The following is a 19,655-nucleotide window of genomic DNA, read 5'->3' as shown; positions in this document are numbered from 1 at the left end:
ACCGCGCCCGGCCGTTTTTTGTATTTTTTAGTAGAGACAGGGTTTCACCGTGTTAGCCAGGATGGTCTCGATCTCCTGACCTCGTGATCCGCCCGTCTCGGCCTCCCAAAGTGCTGGGATTACAGGCTTGAGCCACCGCGCCCGGCCGCTCTATTTCTTAAATATTCCTCTCTGCCCAGCATGTGCACGCAGCCTGCTCTGGCTGGGTGAGCAGATGTCAATCAAGGTGCTGAGCATCCCCGTGGCGCCGCTCAGCCCCAGCCGAAGTCCTGGCCGGTCATCTGGTAGAACTTGCGGTTGAAGGGCCGGTAGAACTCCTGCAGGCGCTGGACCACGGCCGGGGGCACCCGCGGGTGTGGCCGACCCTTGGACTTGCCCAGGCAGCGGGGACGGCTGCTGCCCTGGGCCTTCTTGAGGCAGGGGAAGCCCTTGGTGGCATTGAAGTAGAAGTGCTTGTCTGTGACGACCCGTTTCAGGCCCAGGAAGTCCTGCACACGGCCGACCTCTCCAGCCGGGTCGCTGACCAGACGCTCCCCGCTGACAAACAGGAAGTGGGACAGGGGGAAGTACTGCAGCCAGTGGTCCAGGTGTTGAGCGTACAGGCCGATGCGGACGGCGCTCCAGGCCGTGTCCACAGGGCCCATGCCGTGGCGGAAGGCCAGGGCGCGGAAGCTGGGCAGGCCCGGGGTCTTGGAGAGCGTCTGGGCATAGTCGGAGATGGCCCGGGTCACGGGGTTCCTCACCACCACAATCAGCTTCATGTCCGGGGACATGGCGTGGATGCGGCGGGGGGCCTCCCGCGTCACGAAGTAGCTGGGGGTCTTCTCCATGGTGATCTGCCCATCCAGGGTTCGGGGCATCAGACTCCTGCGGGATGGGTACAAGGAGAGGGGGTCTGAGCCTACCCAGCTCTCGACCGACCCCCAGGGGACCGGGACCAAGGCCCCCTTATGCCCGGGAAGCCCCGGCCTCCAAGGCGGGCAAGCCTTCCTCTCTGCTCACGCCCACCCCACCTAACGTGTGCAGCTGGGCAGCCTGGAACATGGACTGTGAGGGTGCCCAGCCCAGCACCGGCCTGCAGCGGCCTGTTCCGCCGGCCTGCCCCACCTGCTGCCTCACTGAGGATAAGAGGATGATGGTCACTGGCGGGGAGGCACAACATGCTCCTCACCACCCACATGTCTTCCTTGTGCAATCCCTGCCATCCTCGCTTCCAGAGCCTGCTCCCTCCCACTGGACGCACACTCTCCCGGAAATAGGCTGCCCCCAACTCCTTTCTCATCGCAGACCAAGCACCCCGAGGCCCGCCCACCTAGATCACTCGAGGTCACCCTTTCATTCGGTGGTTGACAGCATCCCCTACATCAGCCCTGCACCAATTATTCATAGTGTCCTCAACAAAAAGCAGCCCTCCCTGCTCCCTCCCTCCCCGATGTAGTTACATCTCTTCCATCTTTCTTTATTTTTTGAAACGGAGTCTTGCTCTGTCGCCCAGGCTGGAGTGTGGTGGCGCGATCTTGGCTCACTGCAACCTCTGCCTCCTGGGTTCAAGCGATTTTCCTGCCTCAGCCCCCAGTGTAGCTGGGATGACAGGCGCCCGTCACCACACCTAGCTAATTTTTCTATTTTTAGTAGAGATGGGGTTTCGCCATGTTGGCCAGGCTGGTCTCGAGCTCCTGATCTCAGGTGATCCGCCCACCTCGGCTTCCCAAAGTGCTGGGATTACAGGCGTGAGCCACTGCAGCTGGCCTCTCTCCCCGTCTTTAATTGTAGCCCTATGAATTCTCATCAACCTGGGCCCAGACTCAGGAGGCCAAAAAGTCACCAGCAGAGCCCAGCACATGTGAGGAAAGCCAGAGACATGGTGGCACCAGCCTGAAGATCCTTCCCAAGACTCTGGGCCACTGCAGCCCCCCAGATCTTGCAGGTTGCCAGGGTGCCAGGCCAGGGAGGGGCCTTTCTGAGATTCTCCTCATTCTGACACAGGGGAGGAGGGCACTGACCCAGTCCCAAGGTCCCGGGGAAATCGGCCGACCACAGCCCAGGACTGTCCCACCTGGGCAGAGAGCCCATCCTGGGTGCCCAGCCCGGGCAGGCCCAGGCACCCCCAGCAGTGCCCCGGGCAGCACCTGCCCGCCAGGTAGTGCAGGGTGAGGTCGGGCAGGGCAGGGAGCGGCAGGTCAGCTGAGCAAACAGCTCCGAGGGAGAGCTGGGGAGGGCTGGGAACTAGGTCGATAGAAACAGGAACTGTGTTAGGGAGGGGATGCCCTGCTGGTCATGCCCAGCCCTGCCTCCCGCCCTCTGAGGGGGCTTCCCCCACCCCTGCTGACAGCCCCAGGACCGGCCCCTGCCAGGAGGCTGACCTGCCGGGAGCGACCGCCCCAGACTCGAGCCCCTGGGAGGCAGGTCCTGAGTTCCCTTTTCCTGCTCAGACCCCCAGGGAAACGCAGGCTGGGCCAGAGGCAGCTGCACAGACCCCCTGCACTGGGGTGCTCGGTGGAGAGCGCTGGAGGTGGGACGGAGGATGTGTGAGGACGGCAGCGGGAGAGAATCCAGGCTTCCCCCACAACATTCACCAGGAATGGGGCAGACGGGGGCGGGGGGGGGGGCGGGCACGGGAGCCTTCCCGCCCGCAGAACCAGGCCCTGGGCAGAGCTGGCCTACAGACGTCACCGGACAAGTCCTCCTCTATCTTGGTGACAGAGGGAGCTGGGCCTCTCTCCACCCACCCACTGCCACTTCAGAAGCAGCCACAGGGAGACTGGGAGGGGCAGGGGTGCTGGGGGTGAGCGTGGGGCTCAGCCCTCCCTCTTCCCACCCTCAGGGGCTGCCTCCTTCCAGCCCACCTGGAAGGGCGGTGTCGGCCCCAGAGCCCCTGCACTCCCCGCACCACCTCTCACAGCTGCAGCCCGCATGGGAACCGCACCCAGCATCCCAGGGACAAACACAGAGGCCTCACATGGTGGCGGTACCAAGGTCTGAGGCCTGGCAGCTCAGGGGCACCCCCGTCATGAGAACGGGAGGCACCCCCACCCCCTGCCGCAACCACCAGGGACCTCGCTGACGATGCCCACAGAGAGAAACCAGGCCGGTGCTGGGAGGGGACAGACCCCAGGCCTCAGCAGAAGTCACTGCCTGCCTTTCCCCAGGCCCTTCCCTCCTGTCTGGGACGTTCTTGACCCCAGGCACCCAGCGAGACCAGGAGCCCACCCCTTTCCTTTCCCAGAAGGCACACCAGTGACTCTGAATATCCTCCTCTTCCCGCCTGCTGGAGGGACCAGCACCAAAACAGGAATGTTCGCCCTGCCAGGCCTTCTCTCCAAAGAGTCAGAGAGAGCCCCGAAGGGGGATGGAGTTCCCGGACCCCTGCCGGGGAAGGGCGGTGGGAACACAGAGAGGCGGCAAAGGCTTTCCAGGCCCCCTCTTGCACAAACCAGCTCAGAGATCAGAGATCTTTGGGATCAATTCCTTTCCCTCCCCAGGCATCTGAAGCCTGTCCTAGCCCGGGTGTGGATGAGATGGGACAGACGGGGGAGGAAGGAGAGGAGCAGGACTGGACCCCCGTGTGACAAACATCTGACAAGTTGCTCTGAGGACCCTCCCTCCCTGCGGAGCCCACCTCATCTGGTGTGCATTTCCCTGTGGCTTTCATCCAGCCCTGGGCAACCCTCCCTCCTCCGTCTCGGCCTCCCTCCTCCTGCCCCACACCTCGGGTCTGAGACTGGCAGATCCCAAAAGGGCCTGGCAGATGCCAAAGCCAGAAAGTGCAGGGGGACTACATCCCCCACAGGAGCCCAGGTCCCTCCCCGCTACATACTCAGACCCCACTCCGTGCACCCACTGCTCTTGCAAACGAGGAACTAAGGGGTTCCCCTACCCACCCTGCTCCTTGCCTCTTCTTGCTTTTCTTTTGTTTTGTTTTTGAGACAGAGCTGCACTCCAGGTGACTCGTGTCGCCCCGGCTGGAGTGCAGTGGCGCTATCTCAGCTCACTACGACCTCTGCCTCCCGGGTTCAAGTGATTCTCCTGCCTCAGCCTCCCAAGTAGCTGGGATTACAGGCACCCACCACTATGCCTGGCTAATTTTTGTATTTTTAGTAGAGATAGGGTTTCACGACATTAGCCAGGCTGGTCTCAAACTCCTGACCTCAGGTAATCCACCTGCCTCAGCCTCCCAAATTGCTGGGATTACAGGCATGAGTCACTGTGCCCGACCCTCCTCTTGCTTTTCTAAAACATTACGGTCAAAGTACAGCCCCCATTTACCCCCAGACAGGGCACCCCTCGCAGACGGAGACCTTGGGGAGTCTGCGTGAACCCCGCACCTGGCAGACACAGGTGCTTCACTAGTGGGTGAACAGCTAAGCATGTGCTGAGCTCGGGGGCACTTGTGGGCTACAATCCCCAAATGGGAGGCCCCTCAAGAGCCTGGATGAGCTGACTGAGGTGGAGAGGTGGGAAGGAAGGCCTATGGCCAAAGTCAACCCAGGACCCACCTGCCGAGGCCACAGGAAGGCGAGGTCACCGCCTGGAACTAGGTCGGTCACAGCCCAGTGGGAGCAGTGGCCCAGAGACTCAAGTGGGGGCCCTGGCTACTCCTCTCTGCTCGCCTCCCCACAGCCAGCACCCAGAACAGAGCTTGCAGGCACTGGGGGCCCAGCCCAGGGTCTGAAGAGCAGATAATGCTGCCTTGCAGTTGGGGAAACTGAGACAGGGTGCGAACTTGCAGAGGCTCACTGCAGGCTCGTAGCAGGCTGAAAGGATGGAGGCACAGGCACCTAGGGGCACACCAGCCCCACATGGCCATGCCTCCTTGGACAGCACAAGGACACCTGTAGTCCGGAAGCTCAGCGGGCCCAGCTCTACTGGCTCTGCACTGCCCAGTGAGGGGTCAGCATGGCTGGTCCAAGGGAAAACCCCAGAGGCCACAGGACCTGACCCTTGGAATTCTCCATACTCACCCCTTCCCCTTCTAAAACACGAGGAAGTCAAGAGTCTACCAGAGCAGTCACTCTCCTGTAAGCCCCCCTCCAACCCCGGGCATGTCAGTGTCCCTGGAACCCCACCGCCAGGGCTAAAGAGCTGACCCCCAGGCTGGGCCTGGCCTTGGCTGCCTCTCATCCTCCCCAGACTGGTCCCCCAGGGCTGGACACATGCCCAGGGTGGGCCTGGACTGGCCTCAGGAGCCTGGGCTCTTCCAGAACCCTCTAGGACTAAACCCAACCCTAGCTTCCCCTGGGGCTCCTCACAGCCCAGCTCAGATCCCACCCCAGTCTCTTGTCAAAGCTCATGGGGTCAGGGGTGGCTCTGAAGTGTTTACTCCACTTAACTGCACATTCTCAACCCAAAGCCCCTTCTCCCCTTCTCCCTCCCGCCCCTCCGCTCCTCCCCCACTTCTAGCTTGGCAGCCCCTCCTCCCCTCCTCCCTGCAGCAGGGATTAGGGATGCATTCTGACCCCTGCCTGCTGTCAGGAGAGTGAGGTCTCTCCCTGGAGCCTGAGCTGAGGATGCCTGATTCAGCCAGGTGAGCCCCAGGATGGACTCCACGTCCCCTAGCCACCACCTGACTTCCCCAGCACCCCACGCTGGCACCAGCCCTTCAGATCTCAGAAGCGAGCCCCTCTCCTCTCACAGAGCCCCTCCCTGCCTGCCCTCCAAACCCAAGAGTTTTAGTACAAAAGGCAAAGTTAACAAATAGGGGTAGGCGTGAGGGGAGGAAGAGGATCAGAGGATCAGGAACGGAGAAACTGGGGCACCTGGAGAAGTGTCTGGGTCCTGCCGCCCCAACTGACTCCCCAGGTGGCCTTGGGCAGGGTCCTCTCGGCAGGGGCTCGGTCAAAGCTCGGGGATGAGCAGCCACCAGCGCAGGCTGCTTCAGCTGGGGCTTCGTGCTCCCCACATTCCACTGCCACACCCCATGTCCATCATGGGTAGAGGCAGGACAGCCACAGAGCCCCATGCATGCGGCTGGACTCACCCTGGGCACTCCTGGAAAGGCAGTCTCCTCCTTTCCAAAGCCCAGACTTTCTCCGGACTCCCAGGACCACCAAGAAGGATTCCACTGCCCAGACTCGGGGGTCTTGGGGAGGAAGGACGCTTTCTAGGTGGCTGCCTGGAACCTAGAGGCCCCTTTCTACGGCACCTGGCCAGCGGTCAGAGAGTCACACCTCCTTGCCCAGAGTGACAGGGCGGGAGAGGCATTTCTAACGCTGCCAGGTAATCCCACGGGCTGGAAACGACCTCCGGGCTGGGATGGCACCGCCTCCCCCAGTCCTGCTGGGTCCCTCAGCAGAGCGAACGGAACCAGAGCTTTCCCCAAAGTTTTCAAAGTTTCAGGGAATCCTAACTAGGTATCATTCCTTCTTCCGGAGCCACGACCCCAGCTCAGGCCTGGGCCCCCCACAGGGCGGTCCCAACCCCACTGCCCGGAAACCTCGCCCCGCTGCTCCCTGGGGTGCACGATGCCCTCCCCGGGAAGGTGCCGGTCAGGGCGGACAGGCCAGGGTGCTCACCGGTACCAGGCGAGGCCACGCTCGTAGCACCTGTCAAAGAAGTGGGGCTCAGAGCCGAGCGCGCGGACGTCGGGGTGCAGCCGCAGGAACTCCAGCAGGGCGCGCGTGCCGCCCTTCTTCACGCCCACGATGAGCGCCTGTGGGAAGCGCCGGCGGCCGGGACCGCTGGCCACGGGCAGATCAGGTGCTCCCGGGCGGCGGACCGAGCTGGGCGGCTCAGAGGGCGAGGGGGCCGGTGCGAGGGTGCGGGCGGCCGGCGGGCAGCGGCCGGGGAGGACGCGGAGGCAGTAGGCGCCGAGCACGAGGGCCACGAGCAGCAGCGGCGCGCGGGATGCCCGCAGAGCGGCCCCTTGCCCGGCCCCGCCGCCCAGGCCGCTGCTACCTGCCATCGGGTCGCGCCGCTCCCAAGCCTGGGAGCGGGGGCGGCAGGCGGGCGCGCATCTCGGCCCGCGTGCCGCCCAGCCCGTGGGTGCCTGGCTTCTGCTCTGCGCCCCGCCGTCCCGCAGCCTGGGAGCGGGCGCGAGGCGGGGCCGGGGCCGGGGGCGGAGTCGGGACGCCCTCCCCCTTCCCGCTTCCCCTCCCCTCCTCCCCACTCCCCCTCCGAGGCCACTGCCTGGGCTGGGACCCGCCGGCAACCGCCACCACCCGGGCGCGACTCGAACTGCCGGGACAACCAGGATGCTCCTGCTCCGAAATCCCGGGCCCCGGCTCGCTTGACTCGGGCGTCTTCACCCCTGCGCGGGGAGGATGCGGCGGCGGTGGCGGTTCGGGACGCAGGGCAGGGACAGGGCGGCGCGCGGGCCTGGGGACCATCTGTTTGAAGGCCGATTCCCTCTGCCGCCCCAACTCTGGGACGTGCGCGGCAGGTGCATAGGCCGAGCCTTGGCCTGCAGGAACCGGAGCCTCATCGCCAGGCCAAGGGGACCGAGGAAGCGCGTCCATTCCGGCACTCCACCTGCCAAGGGAGAAGGAGGCTAGGCCAGCACCCTAGTATGCAGAGAGGGGTCCCAGAACGTGTGGGGGGAGTCTGCGGCCGGGAATGGCGTGTGTCCTGCACTCCCAGCTGACAGTCAGCCTTGCCACACATCGGGGTCACAGCCCGGCTGAGAGGTCAAGTCACCTCTGGTGACTGTTTTAGAATGGAGGCAACAGGCTCAGAGAAAACAGGCCTCCCTCCCAGGGGCCCAGTGGTGAACTGAATTCAGGCCTGAGACATACTCTGTCTACTAAGTCACCCCATCTGCCCAACCTTAGTCCACCTGGCACTACCCTGAGACATCAGTGATGCATTTCGCAAGGTGGCAAAGTGGACCCCACTGGAGGTGTGAAGGACTCAGGGAGCCCTGTGCTGGGGAAGAGAAAGAGCTCAGGACCTCCCCAGGGGCTGCCTCTGAGGGGCATGAGATTCAGGGGCCTCCCCGCTGGGATCTGTGAGGCACTGGACACTGCGGGGACTCCACACCCGCAACGCCCAGCAACAGCCTGCAGGGAAGGCAGGGGAGGCGAGCTGGGCTCAGAGAGGGCGAGCAACTTGCCCCATCCCAAGGCAAAGGTGGCATGAGACCCGGGTCCTCTCTCCGCCTCTGCCTCAGCTTTCCTGGCCACAGGGCTGGCACCAGGCTGGCACAGGCTCCCCACAGAGGCCCAGCCTCTTCCCACCCAAGGGCTTGCAACCCCTGTCCTGGACTCTGCTCATTAATGAGATGTTCCGGCCCTGACAGCATCTGGACAAGTCCCAGCAGCCGGGCTGCCTCAAGAGGTAGAGGGCCTCCACCACCCACACACGTTCCGGAGCGCCTACCCAGCAGCAGCCCTGGCCAGAGGCGGCCACACGGGGCTGACGGGGTGAAGACAACTGACCAGTCCCGCAGCCTGGGCCCCAGACATGCGGGCTGCACCTGCTCGTCTGGGCAAGCCTCCCAGCAGCCCCATGGGCGGGCAGCGGGCACGCTGTGAGGAGAGCATGCTGGCTCATGCTGGGTCACAGGAAGTTCTTCTTCTGGTCTAGCTTGAAATGGCATTGTTCCCGACGGGCTGGCTCGGGGTGGGGGCAGGGGTCCCACCCTGCAGCACCCACCCCACGGTCTCAGCCATCCCCATGGTCTCAGCAGTCCCCACGGTCTCAGCAGTCCCCACGGTCTCAGGAGTCCCCACGGTCTCAGCCGTCCCCACGGTCTCAGCAGCCCCCATAGTCTCAGCCATCCCCACAGTCTCAGGAGTCCCCACGGTCTCAGCAGCCCCCACGGTCTCAGCCGTCCCCACGGTCTCAGGAGTCCCCACGGTCTCAGCCGTCCCCACAGTCTCAGCAGCCCCCATACTCTCAGCAGCCCCCATAGTCTCAGCCATCCCCACGGTCTCAGCAGTCCCCACGGTCTCAACAATCCCTACGGTCTCAGCAGTCCCCACGGTCTCAGCCGTCCCCACAGTCTCAGCAGCCCCCATAGTCTCAGCCATCCCCACAGTCTCAGGAGTCCCCATGGTCTCAGCAGCCCCCACTGTCTCAACATTCCCCACAGTCTCAGCAGTCCCCACGGTCTCAGCTGTCCCCACGGTCTCAGGAGTCCCCACGGTCTCAGTCATCCCCATGGTCTCAGGAGTTCCCACAGTCTCAGAGTCCCCACAGTCTCAGGAGTCCCCACGGTCTCAGCTGCCCCCAGAGTCTCAGCAGCCCCCACAGTCTCAGCAGCCCCCACAGTCTCAGCCATCCCTACGGTCTCAGCAGTCCCCACGGTCTCAGCAGTCCTCACGGTCTCAGTCATCCCCATGGTCTCAGGAGTCCCCACGATCTCAGCCATCCCCACCGTCTCAGGAGTCCCCATGGTCTCAGCCGTCCCCATGATCTCAGCAGTCCCCACTCAGGATTTGAAATTCCAGCGCTGGGTTCTTGGTGGCTCCTCCAGCCCCCTGCCCAGCCCTGTATGGTCATTTCCATCTCCTGGCCTTTCTGCTGCCGTCCCCCTGCCGGATGCTTCATCCTTAGTCCCTGCTGAGAGCAGAAGGACTTGACCAGCAGGATGTGGAATGGACTGGGGGCAGGGAGGGAGAGATGCAAGGACCAGGAGTCGGCTGGGAGGGTTCTCCTAGAAGCTGACCCCTCCCTCCATCTGGCACTCGGCTGCACTAAATTAGACAGGTGTGGGGGCACACACCTGTAGTCCCAGCTACTTGGGAGGCTGAGGCACAAGAATCCCTTGAACCCGGGAGGCAGAGGTTGCAGTGAGCTGAAATTGCACCATTGCACTGCAGCTGGGGAGACAGAGTGAGACCCCATCTCTAAAAAGAAAAAAAAGAAAGAGAATCATACAATGTTCTCTTTCTGTGCCACCAGACCCTTCTTCGTAAAATGAAGACCTCAGTCATGACCCTCAAGAGTCTCTGAAGAGTAACAGCTTTACTGTGATGTAATTCACACCCCATGCAATCCAGCCATTTGCCACGTGCAAATCAATGGTTTTCAGTATATTCATCGTTGTGCAATCGTCACCACAATCAATTTTAGAACATTTCTATCACCCCAAAAAGAAATCCTGTGTCCATTAGCAATGATGCGCTATTCTCCCCTTCCCCCAGCCCCTGGCAACCACGAATCTACTTTCTGTCTCTATGGGTTTGCCTATTCTGGACATTTCACAGAAAGAGAATCATTGCTTGAAGCCAGGAGTTCAAGACTGGGCAACAAAGTGAGAACCCCATCTGTACAAAATATTTGAAATTTAGCCAGGCACAGTGGCGCACACCAGTAGTCCCGGCACTTTGGAAGGCTGAGGCAAGAGGTTCACTAGAGGCGAGGAATTCAAAACCAGCTTGGGCAACATAGGGAGTACCAGTCTCTACAGAAAATTTCCAAACTAGTCAAGTGTGATGGTATGCACCTGTAGTTCTAGCTTACTCAGGAGGCTGAGGAGGGAAGATCGCTCGAGCCCAGGAGTTCGAGGCTGCAGTGAGCCGTGATCATACCACTGCATTCCAGCCTGGGCAACAGAGTGAGATCCCACCCCTAAAAAAAAAAAAGAGAAAGAAATATGGCCAGGCACAGTGGCTCATGCCTGTAATCCCAGCACTTTGGGAGGCCAAGACGGGTGGATCACTTGAGGTCAGGAGTTCGAGACCAGCCTGGCCAACACGGTGAAACCCTGTCTCTACCAAAAATACATAAATTAGCCAGGTGTGGGCCAGATGCCATAGCTCACGCCTGTAATCCCAGCACTTTGGGAGGCCGAAGTGGGCAGATCACCTGAGGTTGGGAGTTCGAGACCAGCCTGAACAACATGGAGAAACCCTGTCTCTACTAAAAATACAAAAAATTAGCCGGGTGTGGTGGTGCATGCCTGTAGTCTCAGCTACTTGGGAGGCTGAGGAAGGAGAATGGCTTGAACCCGGGAGGCAGAGGTTATGGTGAGCCGAGATCACCCGATTGCACTCCAGCCTGGGCAATAAGAGCACAACTCCATCTCAAATAATAATAATAATAAATTAGCCAGGTGTGGTGATGCACACCTGTAGTCCCAGCTACTCGTGAGGCTGAGGCACAAGAATCCCTTGAACCCAGGAGGCAGAGGTTGCAGTGAGCTGAAATTGCACCATTGCACTCCAGCCGAGGAGACAGAGTGAGACCCCATCTCTAAAAAGAAAAAAAAAAAGAAAGAGAATCATACAATGTTCATCTTTTTGTGTCTGGCGTCTCTCACTCAGCATGTTCTCCAGGTTCATCCACATTGTGGCATGTGCCAGTGCCTCATTCCTCTTCATGGCTGAGTAATGCTCCATCGTATCGATGGACCACCTTTTGTTGATTCCCTCATTCGTTGATGGATATCTAGGTTGTTTCCACTGTGGGGTTCTTATGAATAATGCTGCCATGAACATTCAGGTATACAGTTTTGATGGACATATGTTTCATGTCTCCAGGGAATAGACCTAGGAGCGGAATTGCTCAACCATATGGTGACTCTGTGTTGAGTGCCTTATGAAGGTTAAATCTGATAATTTCAGGAGCTTCTCCATGCTCCTCACACACACAGTAACTTCTTTCCCTCTGCCCCAGGACACCTGAGCAACCAGACTGTAGGGACAAAGGGTGGGGGCTGTCCCCGCACCCTGAGAGGGTCCCTCGCCTCCTGTTCTCTTTCTGAATGTCCTCCTCTGCCAAGAAACAGACATCAACAAGTTCCTTCTGCCTAGCCGGACCTCCCAAGGTCCCAGGGGTTTTGAGGGTCCACACTGCCCGAGCTCATCTTGACCCCTGTATAAGCCGGACAGCCAGGCAGATGGTCTGTCCACCCTCCAGCTGTCGAACATGCGGATGGTCAGCCTGACGTAGTGACTGGGAAGAGAGGATCTGGGAAGGGAGATGGGCTGTGCTGCCCCAGCTGCTGGGCCCCGTAAATATTGTCCCTTGGAGAGGCGACAAGGAGGGCCAGAGTAGGAGGGGATGGAGAGGGGAAGAGGCAGGGAGTCCTGGGGAGCAAGGCCGGGCTGGGAGGAAGGCCCTGCCCTGCCTCAGATCCAGGATGTAGCGTCCTGGCTACATCTGTGCCCCTTTCACAGTCTGTAACTATTTCTTTGTGGGTGATTTTGATTTCTGTCTCCACCTACCCATGACCTGTACAAGAGCAGAGACGGGGTCAGTCTTCATCCCTTTCGTGGCTCCACGCCTGACCAGGGTGACAGCTCATGTTTGTTGAGCGACTGTGTGTGTGTGTGTGTGTCCCTCCCCGACACCCCTCTCCACCTCTTTCCCTGTCTGTCCCCTCCCCAGGGTGGGCACCCCCAGCCTGGGCCCTCACAGGCAAGGGCAGGGCCTGTGAGCCTCCGCCCCACTCTGGAAAGTGATTAGCGGCCCCGTCCTCCACCAGGGACAGCTGGGGTAGATTTCATACAGCGAAGAGGAGCTCCAGGAACTCCCTCCCTGAGAGCCACACCCTTCATCCCCGGCTCTGCCCCAATCTGCGCCTCCTGTCAGGATTCCTGGGAGGGGAGCGAGGGGAGGGGGCTGCAGCCAGAGGGCGGGCCCAGCTGTCCTTGATTTGTGTGGGGTTTTTCCACTTCAGATGCCTGATTTGCCCGAGCTCATAAGGGATGTGGTTCCCTTCCCAGGGAGGGCCCGTCAGAGAGGCCAGCCGTCCATCCTACCCTTCCCAAGGGCCCACTGTTCCCAGATCACCCGGGTGGGGACCGAGGCGGGGCAGGAGCCCCTTGCTAGGATGGGGCAAGGCTAACAGCAAGGGCCGTAGGGGCCTCAAGGCTGGTTCAAGGCCAGCTCTGTGGCTGGACATGGTGGCTCACGCTCGTAATTCCAGCACTTTGGGAAGCTGAGGTAGGAGGATCACTTGAGCCCAGGAGTTTGATGCCTGCTTGGGCAACACAGGGAGATCCCATCTCTACAAAAAAAACTGTTTCAATTGGCCAGGCATGGTGGTGCACACCTGTGGTCCCAGCTACTCAAGAGGCTGAGGTGGGAGGATCTCTTGAGCCCAGGAGGTCAAGGCTGCAGTGAACTATGATTGCACCACTGCACTCCAGCCTAGGCCCAAATCTCGGAAAAAAAAAAAAAAAAAGCCAGCTCTGCCCCCTCCTAGCAGGTGACCTTAGCAGGAATCCAGGCCCTGTAATCCCGTGATCCTCACTTCCCTACTGTATTAAAGTTGGCACTCGCCCCCACCTCCCTGTTCCTAAGTGCTTGGTGAATGTTCTTTATGATAAAGACCCAGAGAACGTGTGGCAGTGGCCACAGAAGAAGGGGTGCCCAGAAGCTGCTCCCACCCTGGGGGACCTGAGGACCTACCTCGTAATTCCGTCTTCCCTGCAGACAAGGCTGGAGCGGAAAGGCATCACTGGCCTCACGGTGGCAAGCAGGCCCGGCTTGCTGAACCCAGGGTCTTGTTCCTGGTGACCCAGGGACGCTGTGACAGAGAACGGCTGTGGGGCTTCCCGGGATTTGCCAAGGCAGACCAGATTCCCAGCGTCGGGAAGCACACTTCCCCACTGTCTTCAGTCCCATGCCTACTGGGAGCCTGCTGGGGCTGCAGGGTTTGCCAGAGGAGCCAGACCCTCTCCTGCAGAGGGGCGGCCCCCAGCCTGCTTCCAGCCACCCTCACTCCTCCCTGTCGGGTCTTCCTGAAGGAATCAGCACAGAGAGAAGGCGACTTGCTACTGTTTCCTCTTCTCTCCTGGACCCCCAGGAATAACCGCCCTGCAAACTGCCTCTTGCCTAACAGCCTGGCCCAGCTCAGTGTATAACAATGTAGCAATCCGGCTGGGCGCAGTGGCTCACACCTGTAATCCCAGCACTTTGGGAGGCTGAGGCAGGAGAATTGCTTGAACCTGGGAGGCAGAAGCTGCAGTGAGCCAAGATCGCGCCATTGCACTCCAGCCTGGGTGACAGAACTAGACTCTGTCTCCAAAAAAGAAAAAAAAAGTAGTAATCCTTCTTCCAGGCCGGTAGTCCCATTTCTGCCTCTCTCTCTCCAGGATGGATCTGAATGGGACGAGAGGAGGGTCCCACAGAACAGGGCTCTCCGTGCCCTCCCCCAGCCCCACCTCCTCTGGTTTCATAGCCCTAAGCCAGGCCTTTGGGCACGGAAGTCTTCCGGCCCTGTGGGAAGGGCAGAGCAGCATTGAATCAGCCCCAAGTGAGTCCCTTTTGGCCAGGTCTGTCCAGCCATGCCCTGTCGATGGTCTCCATGGACTGGAAGCACCAGGAGCATGTTCATCAGGAGCAAGGGGGCTGGACACAGGCCCAGGAGTCCCATGTGCTGCACAGGGCATAGGACTCTGTGTGCCTGTCTGTGGACCCTGCATGAGTGTGCACATCTTCTATGAGTATGCCCGTGGGCACAGGTGGAGCGGGGCTCAGAGGCCTGCAGCCAGGCCCCAGTCACCTTCACACAGTGTGGAAAGCCCCAAGTAACACCCAACACCACCTTCAGAACCTGTAAGCCCGGGGTTTTTTTGTTTTTTTTGTTTTTTTGAGACAGAGTCTCGCTCTGTCGCCCAGGCTGGAGTCCACTGGTGCAATCTCTGCTCACTGCAAGCTCCACCTCCCGGGTTCACGCCATTCTCCCGCCTCAGCCTCCCGAGTAGCTGGGACTACAGGCGCCCGCCACCTCGCCCGGCTAATTTTTTGTATTTTTAGTAGAAACGGGGTTTCACCGTGGTCTCGATCTCCTGACCTTGTGATCCGCCCGCCTCGGCCTCCCAAAGTGCTGGGATTACAGGTGTGAGCCACCGCGCCCGGCGTTTTTTTTTTTTTTTTGTTTTTTTGAGACAGAGTCTCGCTCTGTCGCCCAGGCTGGAGTCCACTGGTGCAATCTCTGCTCACTGCAAGCTCCACCTCCCGGGTTCACGCCATTCTCCCGCCTCAGCCTCCCGAGTAGCTGGGACTACAGGCGCCCGCCACCTCGCCCAGCTAATTTTTTTGTATTTTTAGTAGAGACGGGGTTTCACCATGTTAGCCAGGATGGTCTCCATCTCCTCACCTCGTGATCCGCCTGCCTTGGCCTTGAAAAGTGCTGGGATGACAGGCGTGAGCTGCCCCGCCCAGCTGCCTGTAAGCCCCTTCTGAAAAGCAAGCCCCCCCTGGCCAGCAGACAGGATTCCCGGCAAGTGCGCCTCCACTTGCCCTACTTCCAGGGACAGCGCCTCACCCCCGCAGTGGACCAGACAGGGTAGCAGCCAGAGTCTTACTTGGCTCAATGCCCCGGAGGACCCAGAACCTGCAGCTAGGCCAAGCGAGCGTTCTAAATTCCTCTTCCCAACCCCAACCCTGCCGTGCCCCTCCTAGGCTTCAGAGCCTTCAAACTCAACCCCTCCCCCGCCCCATCCTTCCCCCTCCCCCTCCCCTCTGGCTGAGAGCCAGGACTCCATCCCTCATTTCCCAGGCTGGTCACTGCTGTCCCCTGCCTGAATCCAGTTGCCCTCCCTCCCCTTAGACCTGGATACACACCAGGAGCTGGGGCCCAGCAAAGAATCATACTCCAAGAGAGACTTCGAGACCAAAAAGGCCCTGGAGTTCAGGTGGAAGGGGAAGCCCAGGGCCAGCAGGCCTAGTCCATGGCTGGGAGCAGACCCCAGGGGCCCTGGCACCCAACCCGCCTGGCTCTGGCCACCCTCTCCTCCCCGTCTCCTGCGTTGCAGCCACCAGACTCTTTGAAGCCAAGAGTAGCTTGTAAATGTCCTGGTTGGAGATGAAACTTGATAAGACAGGAAGTCAAGGATTGAACCGTGAATAACCTCCAAGGTTTTACAAGGAGACAGGGAGTGGGGGGCCGTGAGGGGTTGGAAGTGGAGAAGGCTTATCCACAGGTAACCCTGAGCCCGTCCCCGGCGGCCTCCCGGCCTGTCACTGAAGCCCTACCAACCTTCTTCCCAGGGCTTCTTACCCCAAGCTCCGTTAACCACACCCTTAGTGCCCAGGGCCTGGAAAGGGTGATAGGTGGCTTGAGGACCCTGCATTCCCCAGACCACCGACACACCCATGCAGATGTGGGGTACACATCTGGCACCCCTCCTAAGATTCTGCAACCCTGCAGGGGAGTGGGCAGGAGGTGGTGTGAGTGGATGAACATTTGTTCATCTGCTGCTACTGTACGCAGCACCCCAAGGGCTTGGCGTTTAAGAAAGAGAATGAGGCCGGGCGCCGTGGCTCACGCCTGTAATCCCAGCACTTTGGGAGGCCGAGGCGGGCGGATCACGAGGTCAGGAGATCAAGACCATCCTGCCTAACACGGTGAAACCCCGTCTAAAAATTAACCGGCCATGGTGGTGCACGCCTGTAGTCGCAGCTACTCAGGAGGCTGAGGCAGGAGAATGGCGTGAACCTGGCAGACGGAGCTTGCAGTGAGCCGAGATCGCGCCACTGCACTCCAGCCTGGGCAACAGAGTGAGACTCCATCTCAAAAAAAAAAAAAAGAAAAAAGAAAAAAGAAAGAGAATGAGGGCCAGACACGGTGGCTCACGCCTGTAATCCGAGCACTTTAGGAGGCCAACTACTGCACCTGGCCCAAATAAACTAGGTTCTAAACCAGGTTATCACAGTACTGAAAGTGAGGAATGACTGAGCCTCAGGCTGGGGAGATGGTATTGGTGATAGAGAAAAGGAGACATTTAAAATATATCTGGGGCTGGGTGTGGTGGCTCACACCTGTAATTGCAGCACTTTGGGAGGCTGAGGCCGGTGGATCACCTAAGGTCAGGAGTTCAAGACCCGCCTGGTCAACATGGCAAAACTCTTATCTACTAAAAATACAAACAAAAAAAAAATTAGCTGGATGTAGTGGTGCATGCTTGTAATCCCAGCTACTTGAGAGGCTGAGGCAGAATAATCACTTGAACCTGGGAGGCAGAGGTTGCAGTGAGCCGAGATTATGCCACTGCACTCCACCATGGGCAAAAAAGCAAGACTCTGTCTCAAAAAAAACCAAAACACACACAAAAAAAGGCTGGGCGTGGTGATGCACACCTGTAATCCCAGCACTTTGGGAGGCCAAGGCAGGCAGATTATGAGGTCAAGAGATTGAGACCATCCTGGCCAACATGGTGAAACCGTGTCTCTACTAAAAATACAAAAATTAGCCAGCGTAGTGGTGGGCGCCTGTAGTCCCAGCTACTCAGAAGGCTGAGGCAGGAGAATTGCTTGAAGCCAGGAGGCAGAGGTTGCAGTGAGCCGAGATCGCACCACTGCACTCCAGCCTGGCGACAGAGCAAGACTCCAACTCAAAAAAAAAAAAAAAAAAAAAAGAATGAGATGAAGGTACTATGGTCGATGGCTTTGAGGAGCTCCTTGACCTGGGATGGGTGAGGCCCGCAAGAGGATAACAAGGGCCCAGTCTATGCATGCACAGAGGAGGCCCACCCAGGGCCCCTGCTGTGGGGGAAGGAGAGGACCACTGGGGCAGAGCCCCCCAAGAAAAGCTACAAGGATTGACACGTGTGGAGGGGACAAAAAAGAAGGAAAAACAAACTCTAGGAATGCAAGGGCTGTGTTTCTAGAATGGGGTCTGGTTTGCCTGGAAGTGCAGGTGAAAGGGTTTGGGGTCAGGTGATGTGGGCAATAAAAACAAGATAATTGACTGGGCTGAGGAGCTCACACCTGCAATCCCAACGTTCTGGGAGGCCGAGGCGGGGGATCCTTTGAGCCCAGGAATTCAAGACCAGCCTGGGCAACAAAGCCCAGAGCACGTCTCTACAAAAATTTGTTTAAAAAAATTAGCTGGGCGCAGTGGCTCAGGCCTGTAATCCCAGCACTTTGGGAGGCCGAGGCAGGCGGATCACGAGGTCAGGAGATCGAGACCATCCTGGCTAACACGGTGAAATCCCGTCTCTACTAAAAATACAGAAAAAAATTAGCCGGGTGTGGTGGCGGGCGCCTGTAGTCCCAGTTACTCAGGAGGCAGGAGAATGGTGTGAACCCGGGCGGCAGAGGTTGCAGAGATCGCGCCACTGCACTCCAACCTGGGCGGCAGTGCCAGACTCCGTCTCAAAAAACAAAACAAAACAAAAACCCATTATGATACACAACACCGATCTCATTTATGGAGTAGGAAATCAAGCTGGAGAGGTGGGGTCAGCCTAGGTCATAGCAGGCAATGACTGTGGGAACCTTTGAGGGAGAGACCTGGTCTGGTTATTATTTTGCAGAGAGGACTCTGGTGGGGGAAACGCAGCTAGGAGCTGTCTGGGTTGTGCGGGGGAGAGGTGGGTGGAGGAAAGAGGCCTAGGAGGTGGAACCCTAGGATCTGGCCCTGAGGGCGGGCCAGGTCCGGGCAGCCTGGGTCCCACGCAGCTGCCCTGGAGAAGGGGCTGGGGGCGTCCTGCCTCCACCTGCGCCCCCAACCACGCCTGCCGTTCCCCCGGCCGCGCCGCCCCCGCCCCCACCCCCGTCCCCACCCCCGCCCCAGGCTCTGTCCTCCGGTGACCCTGGAAGGGGCACCCGTGGCTGCGACTGCACTCCATGTAGCGGTAACTTCGTGAAGCCCAGCAAACTCCCTGCAGCTGCCCCTGGCACCCTCGGACAACCAGAGGCCTCGGCCTGGGTCCCTGGCACCGGCCCAAGGACGGGTGTGGCCGAGGGGGCTTCTTCGCGCGGTCCGCCGCCTCCGCTGCGCCCCCCACGGCCACCCGGGGAACTGCAACGCCGGCCCGTCCCGGCGCCTGCGCACTCAGAACTCCTCGGCCCGGCAGCACGGAGCGAGCGCGCCCCCTGCTGGTCAGTCCCGGGCCCGGGCCCTGGAGGCCGCCTCCAGGGCAGGGACTTGCACGGGGCCGCGGTGCCTTCGCCGACCCTTCAGGACGCCCCCTCCCACCTGCCGGCCCGTCCGCGGGTAGGCGGCTCCCGGGAGCTGCCCATGGCCCTCACCCCCACCAGGGGCCACAGCCCCACCAGGGCCAGGCTCCCCGCTCAGGGAAGCGGAAAGCGGTGGGCGAGCAAGAGTCTAAAGTATGGTCAGTTCCCTCGTACGGGCCGCAGGGGTTTCCTGGTGGCTGCTCTGAGCCAGGCCTGGGCCCTGGCGAGGGATCACGGTGTGTCAGACACAGAGTTCCTTTTTCTTCCCCGTCCCTCGTCGGAGGTGACCACCCAGCCGTGCCCAGGCCTGCCCGCTGCCCCTGAACCCAACCCTAGAGGGGCAAGGCCATGCCCTGGGGAGGAAGGGGCTGCCCCCTCAGAGTCTTCTGTTCCTCAAGGAAGACGCGGGGCAGCCCCGAGGATGGGGTGTCACCCAGCGGGAGCGGGAGGGTGAGGTGACTGATTCCACAGCACACCCTCCTCCAGTGACCCTGCATACAGACCCTGCCCCCAGCCATCCCTCCCTGGGCTCTCAATGTGAGGGGGCTTGGGGTCCTGGGGTTCACCCGTCTCCCCACCCAAGGAGTCTGCTTGCCAGCCCCCCCACCTCCTGAACCCAGTTGCCCCCTCCCACCCCAACCTCCCTTCCACACCTTTTTTTTTTTTTTTTCTGAGACGAAGTTTTGCTCTTGTTGCCCAGGCTGGAGTGCAATGGCGTGATCTCAGCTCACTGCAACCTCCCTGACCCTCCCAGGTTCCAGCGATTCTCCTGCCTCAGCTTCCTGAGTAGCTGGGATTACAGGCATGTGCCACCACGCCCAGGTGATTCTGTATTTTTAGATGAGGTTTCTCCATGTTTG

At 60.1% G+C, this 19,655-nt stretch overlaps 3 protein-coding genes across 20 annotated transcripts in view; 2 read left to right on the top strand and 1 right to left on the bottom strand.

The window, feature by feature from the left end:
- NDUFB10 (NADH:ubiquinone oxidoreductase subunit B10) overlaps positions 1 to 19,655 on the top strand; it is a 197,706-nt gene that overhangs the window by 149,797 nt on the left and 28,254 nt on the right. For 2 of the 18 annotated variants that reach the window (XM_050774582.1, XM_050774573.1), the window contains exon 1: positions 817 to 820. The exons of 13 other annotated variants lie outside the window; for them this stretch is intronic. The gene's annotated coding sequence lies outside the window, so the exon portion shown is untranslated. Of the gene's footprint in view, positions 1 to 560; positions 565 to 816; positions 821 to 4,651; positions 4,656 to 17,633; positions 17,638 to 19,655 lie in introns of those variants that run through there. 3 more of the 18 variants (XM_050774566.1, XM_050774580.1, XM_050774571.1) reach the window with 3 other exon arrangements.
- Positions 148 to 6,992, bottom strand: HS3ST6 (heparan sulfate-glucosamine 3-sulfotransferase 6). The gene is made up of 2 exons (XM_050774459.1): positions 6,513 to 6,992; positions 148 to 867 (listed from the first exon to the last, which is right to left on the bottom strand). Exons 1-2 carry the CDS (start codon positions 6,899 to 6,901, stop codon positions 252 to 254), a joined length of 1,005 nt encoding a protein of 334 aa, XP_050630416.1. The 5' UTR covers positions 6,902 to 6,992; the 3' UTR covers positions 148 to 251.
- Positions 17,382 to 19,655, top strand: part of TBL3 (transducin beta like 3) — a 44,498-nt gene continuing 42,224 nt past the window's right edge. Inside the window, exon 1 of the mRNA XM_050774254.1 lies at positions 17,382 to 17,385. The gene's annotated coding sequence lies outside the window, so the exon portion shown is untranslated. The remainder of the gene's footprint in view (positions 17,386 to 19,655) is intronic.

The sequence above is a fragment of the Macaca thibetana genome, chromosome 20 (genome assembly GCF_024542745.1).
Source record: "Macaca thibetana thibetana isolate TM-01 chromosome 20, ASM2454274v1, whole genome shotgun sequence".
Lineage (NCBI taxonomy): Eukaryota > Metazoa > Chordata > Mammalia > Primates > Cercopithecidae > Macaca > Macaca thibetana.
Note: the sequence above shows the minus strand (reverse complement) of the source record. Positions and strands in the feature narration are given on the sequence as shown.

Bases quoted from the DNA above. Each gene is read 5' to 3' on its own strand.
- HS3ST6 (XM_050774459.1), bottom strand. From the start codon at position 6,901: ATGGCAGGTAGCAGCGGCCTGGGCGGCGGGGCCGGGCAAGGGGCCGCT. The intron at 868-6,512 runs GTGAGCACCCTG...CCCATCCCGCAG, and splicing joins CGTGGCCTCGCCTGGTACCG to GAGTCTGATGCCCCGAACCC.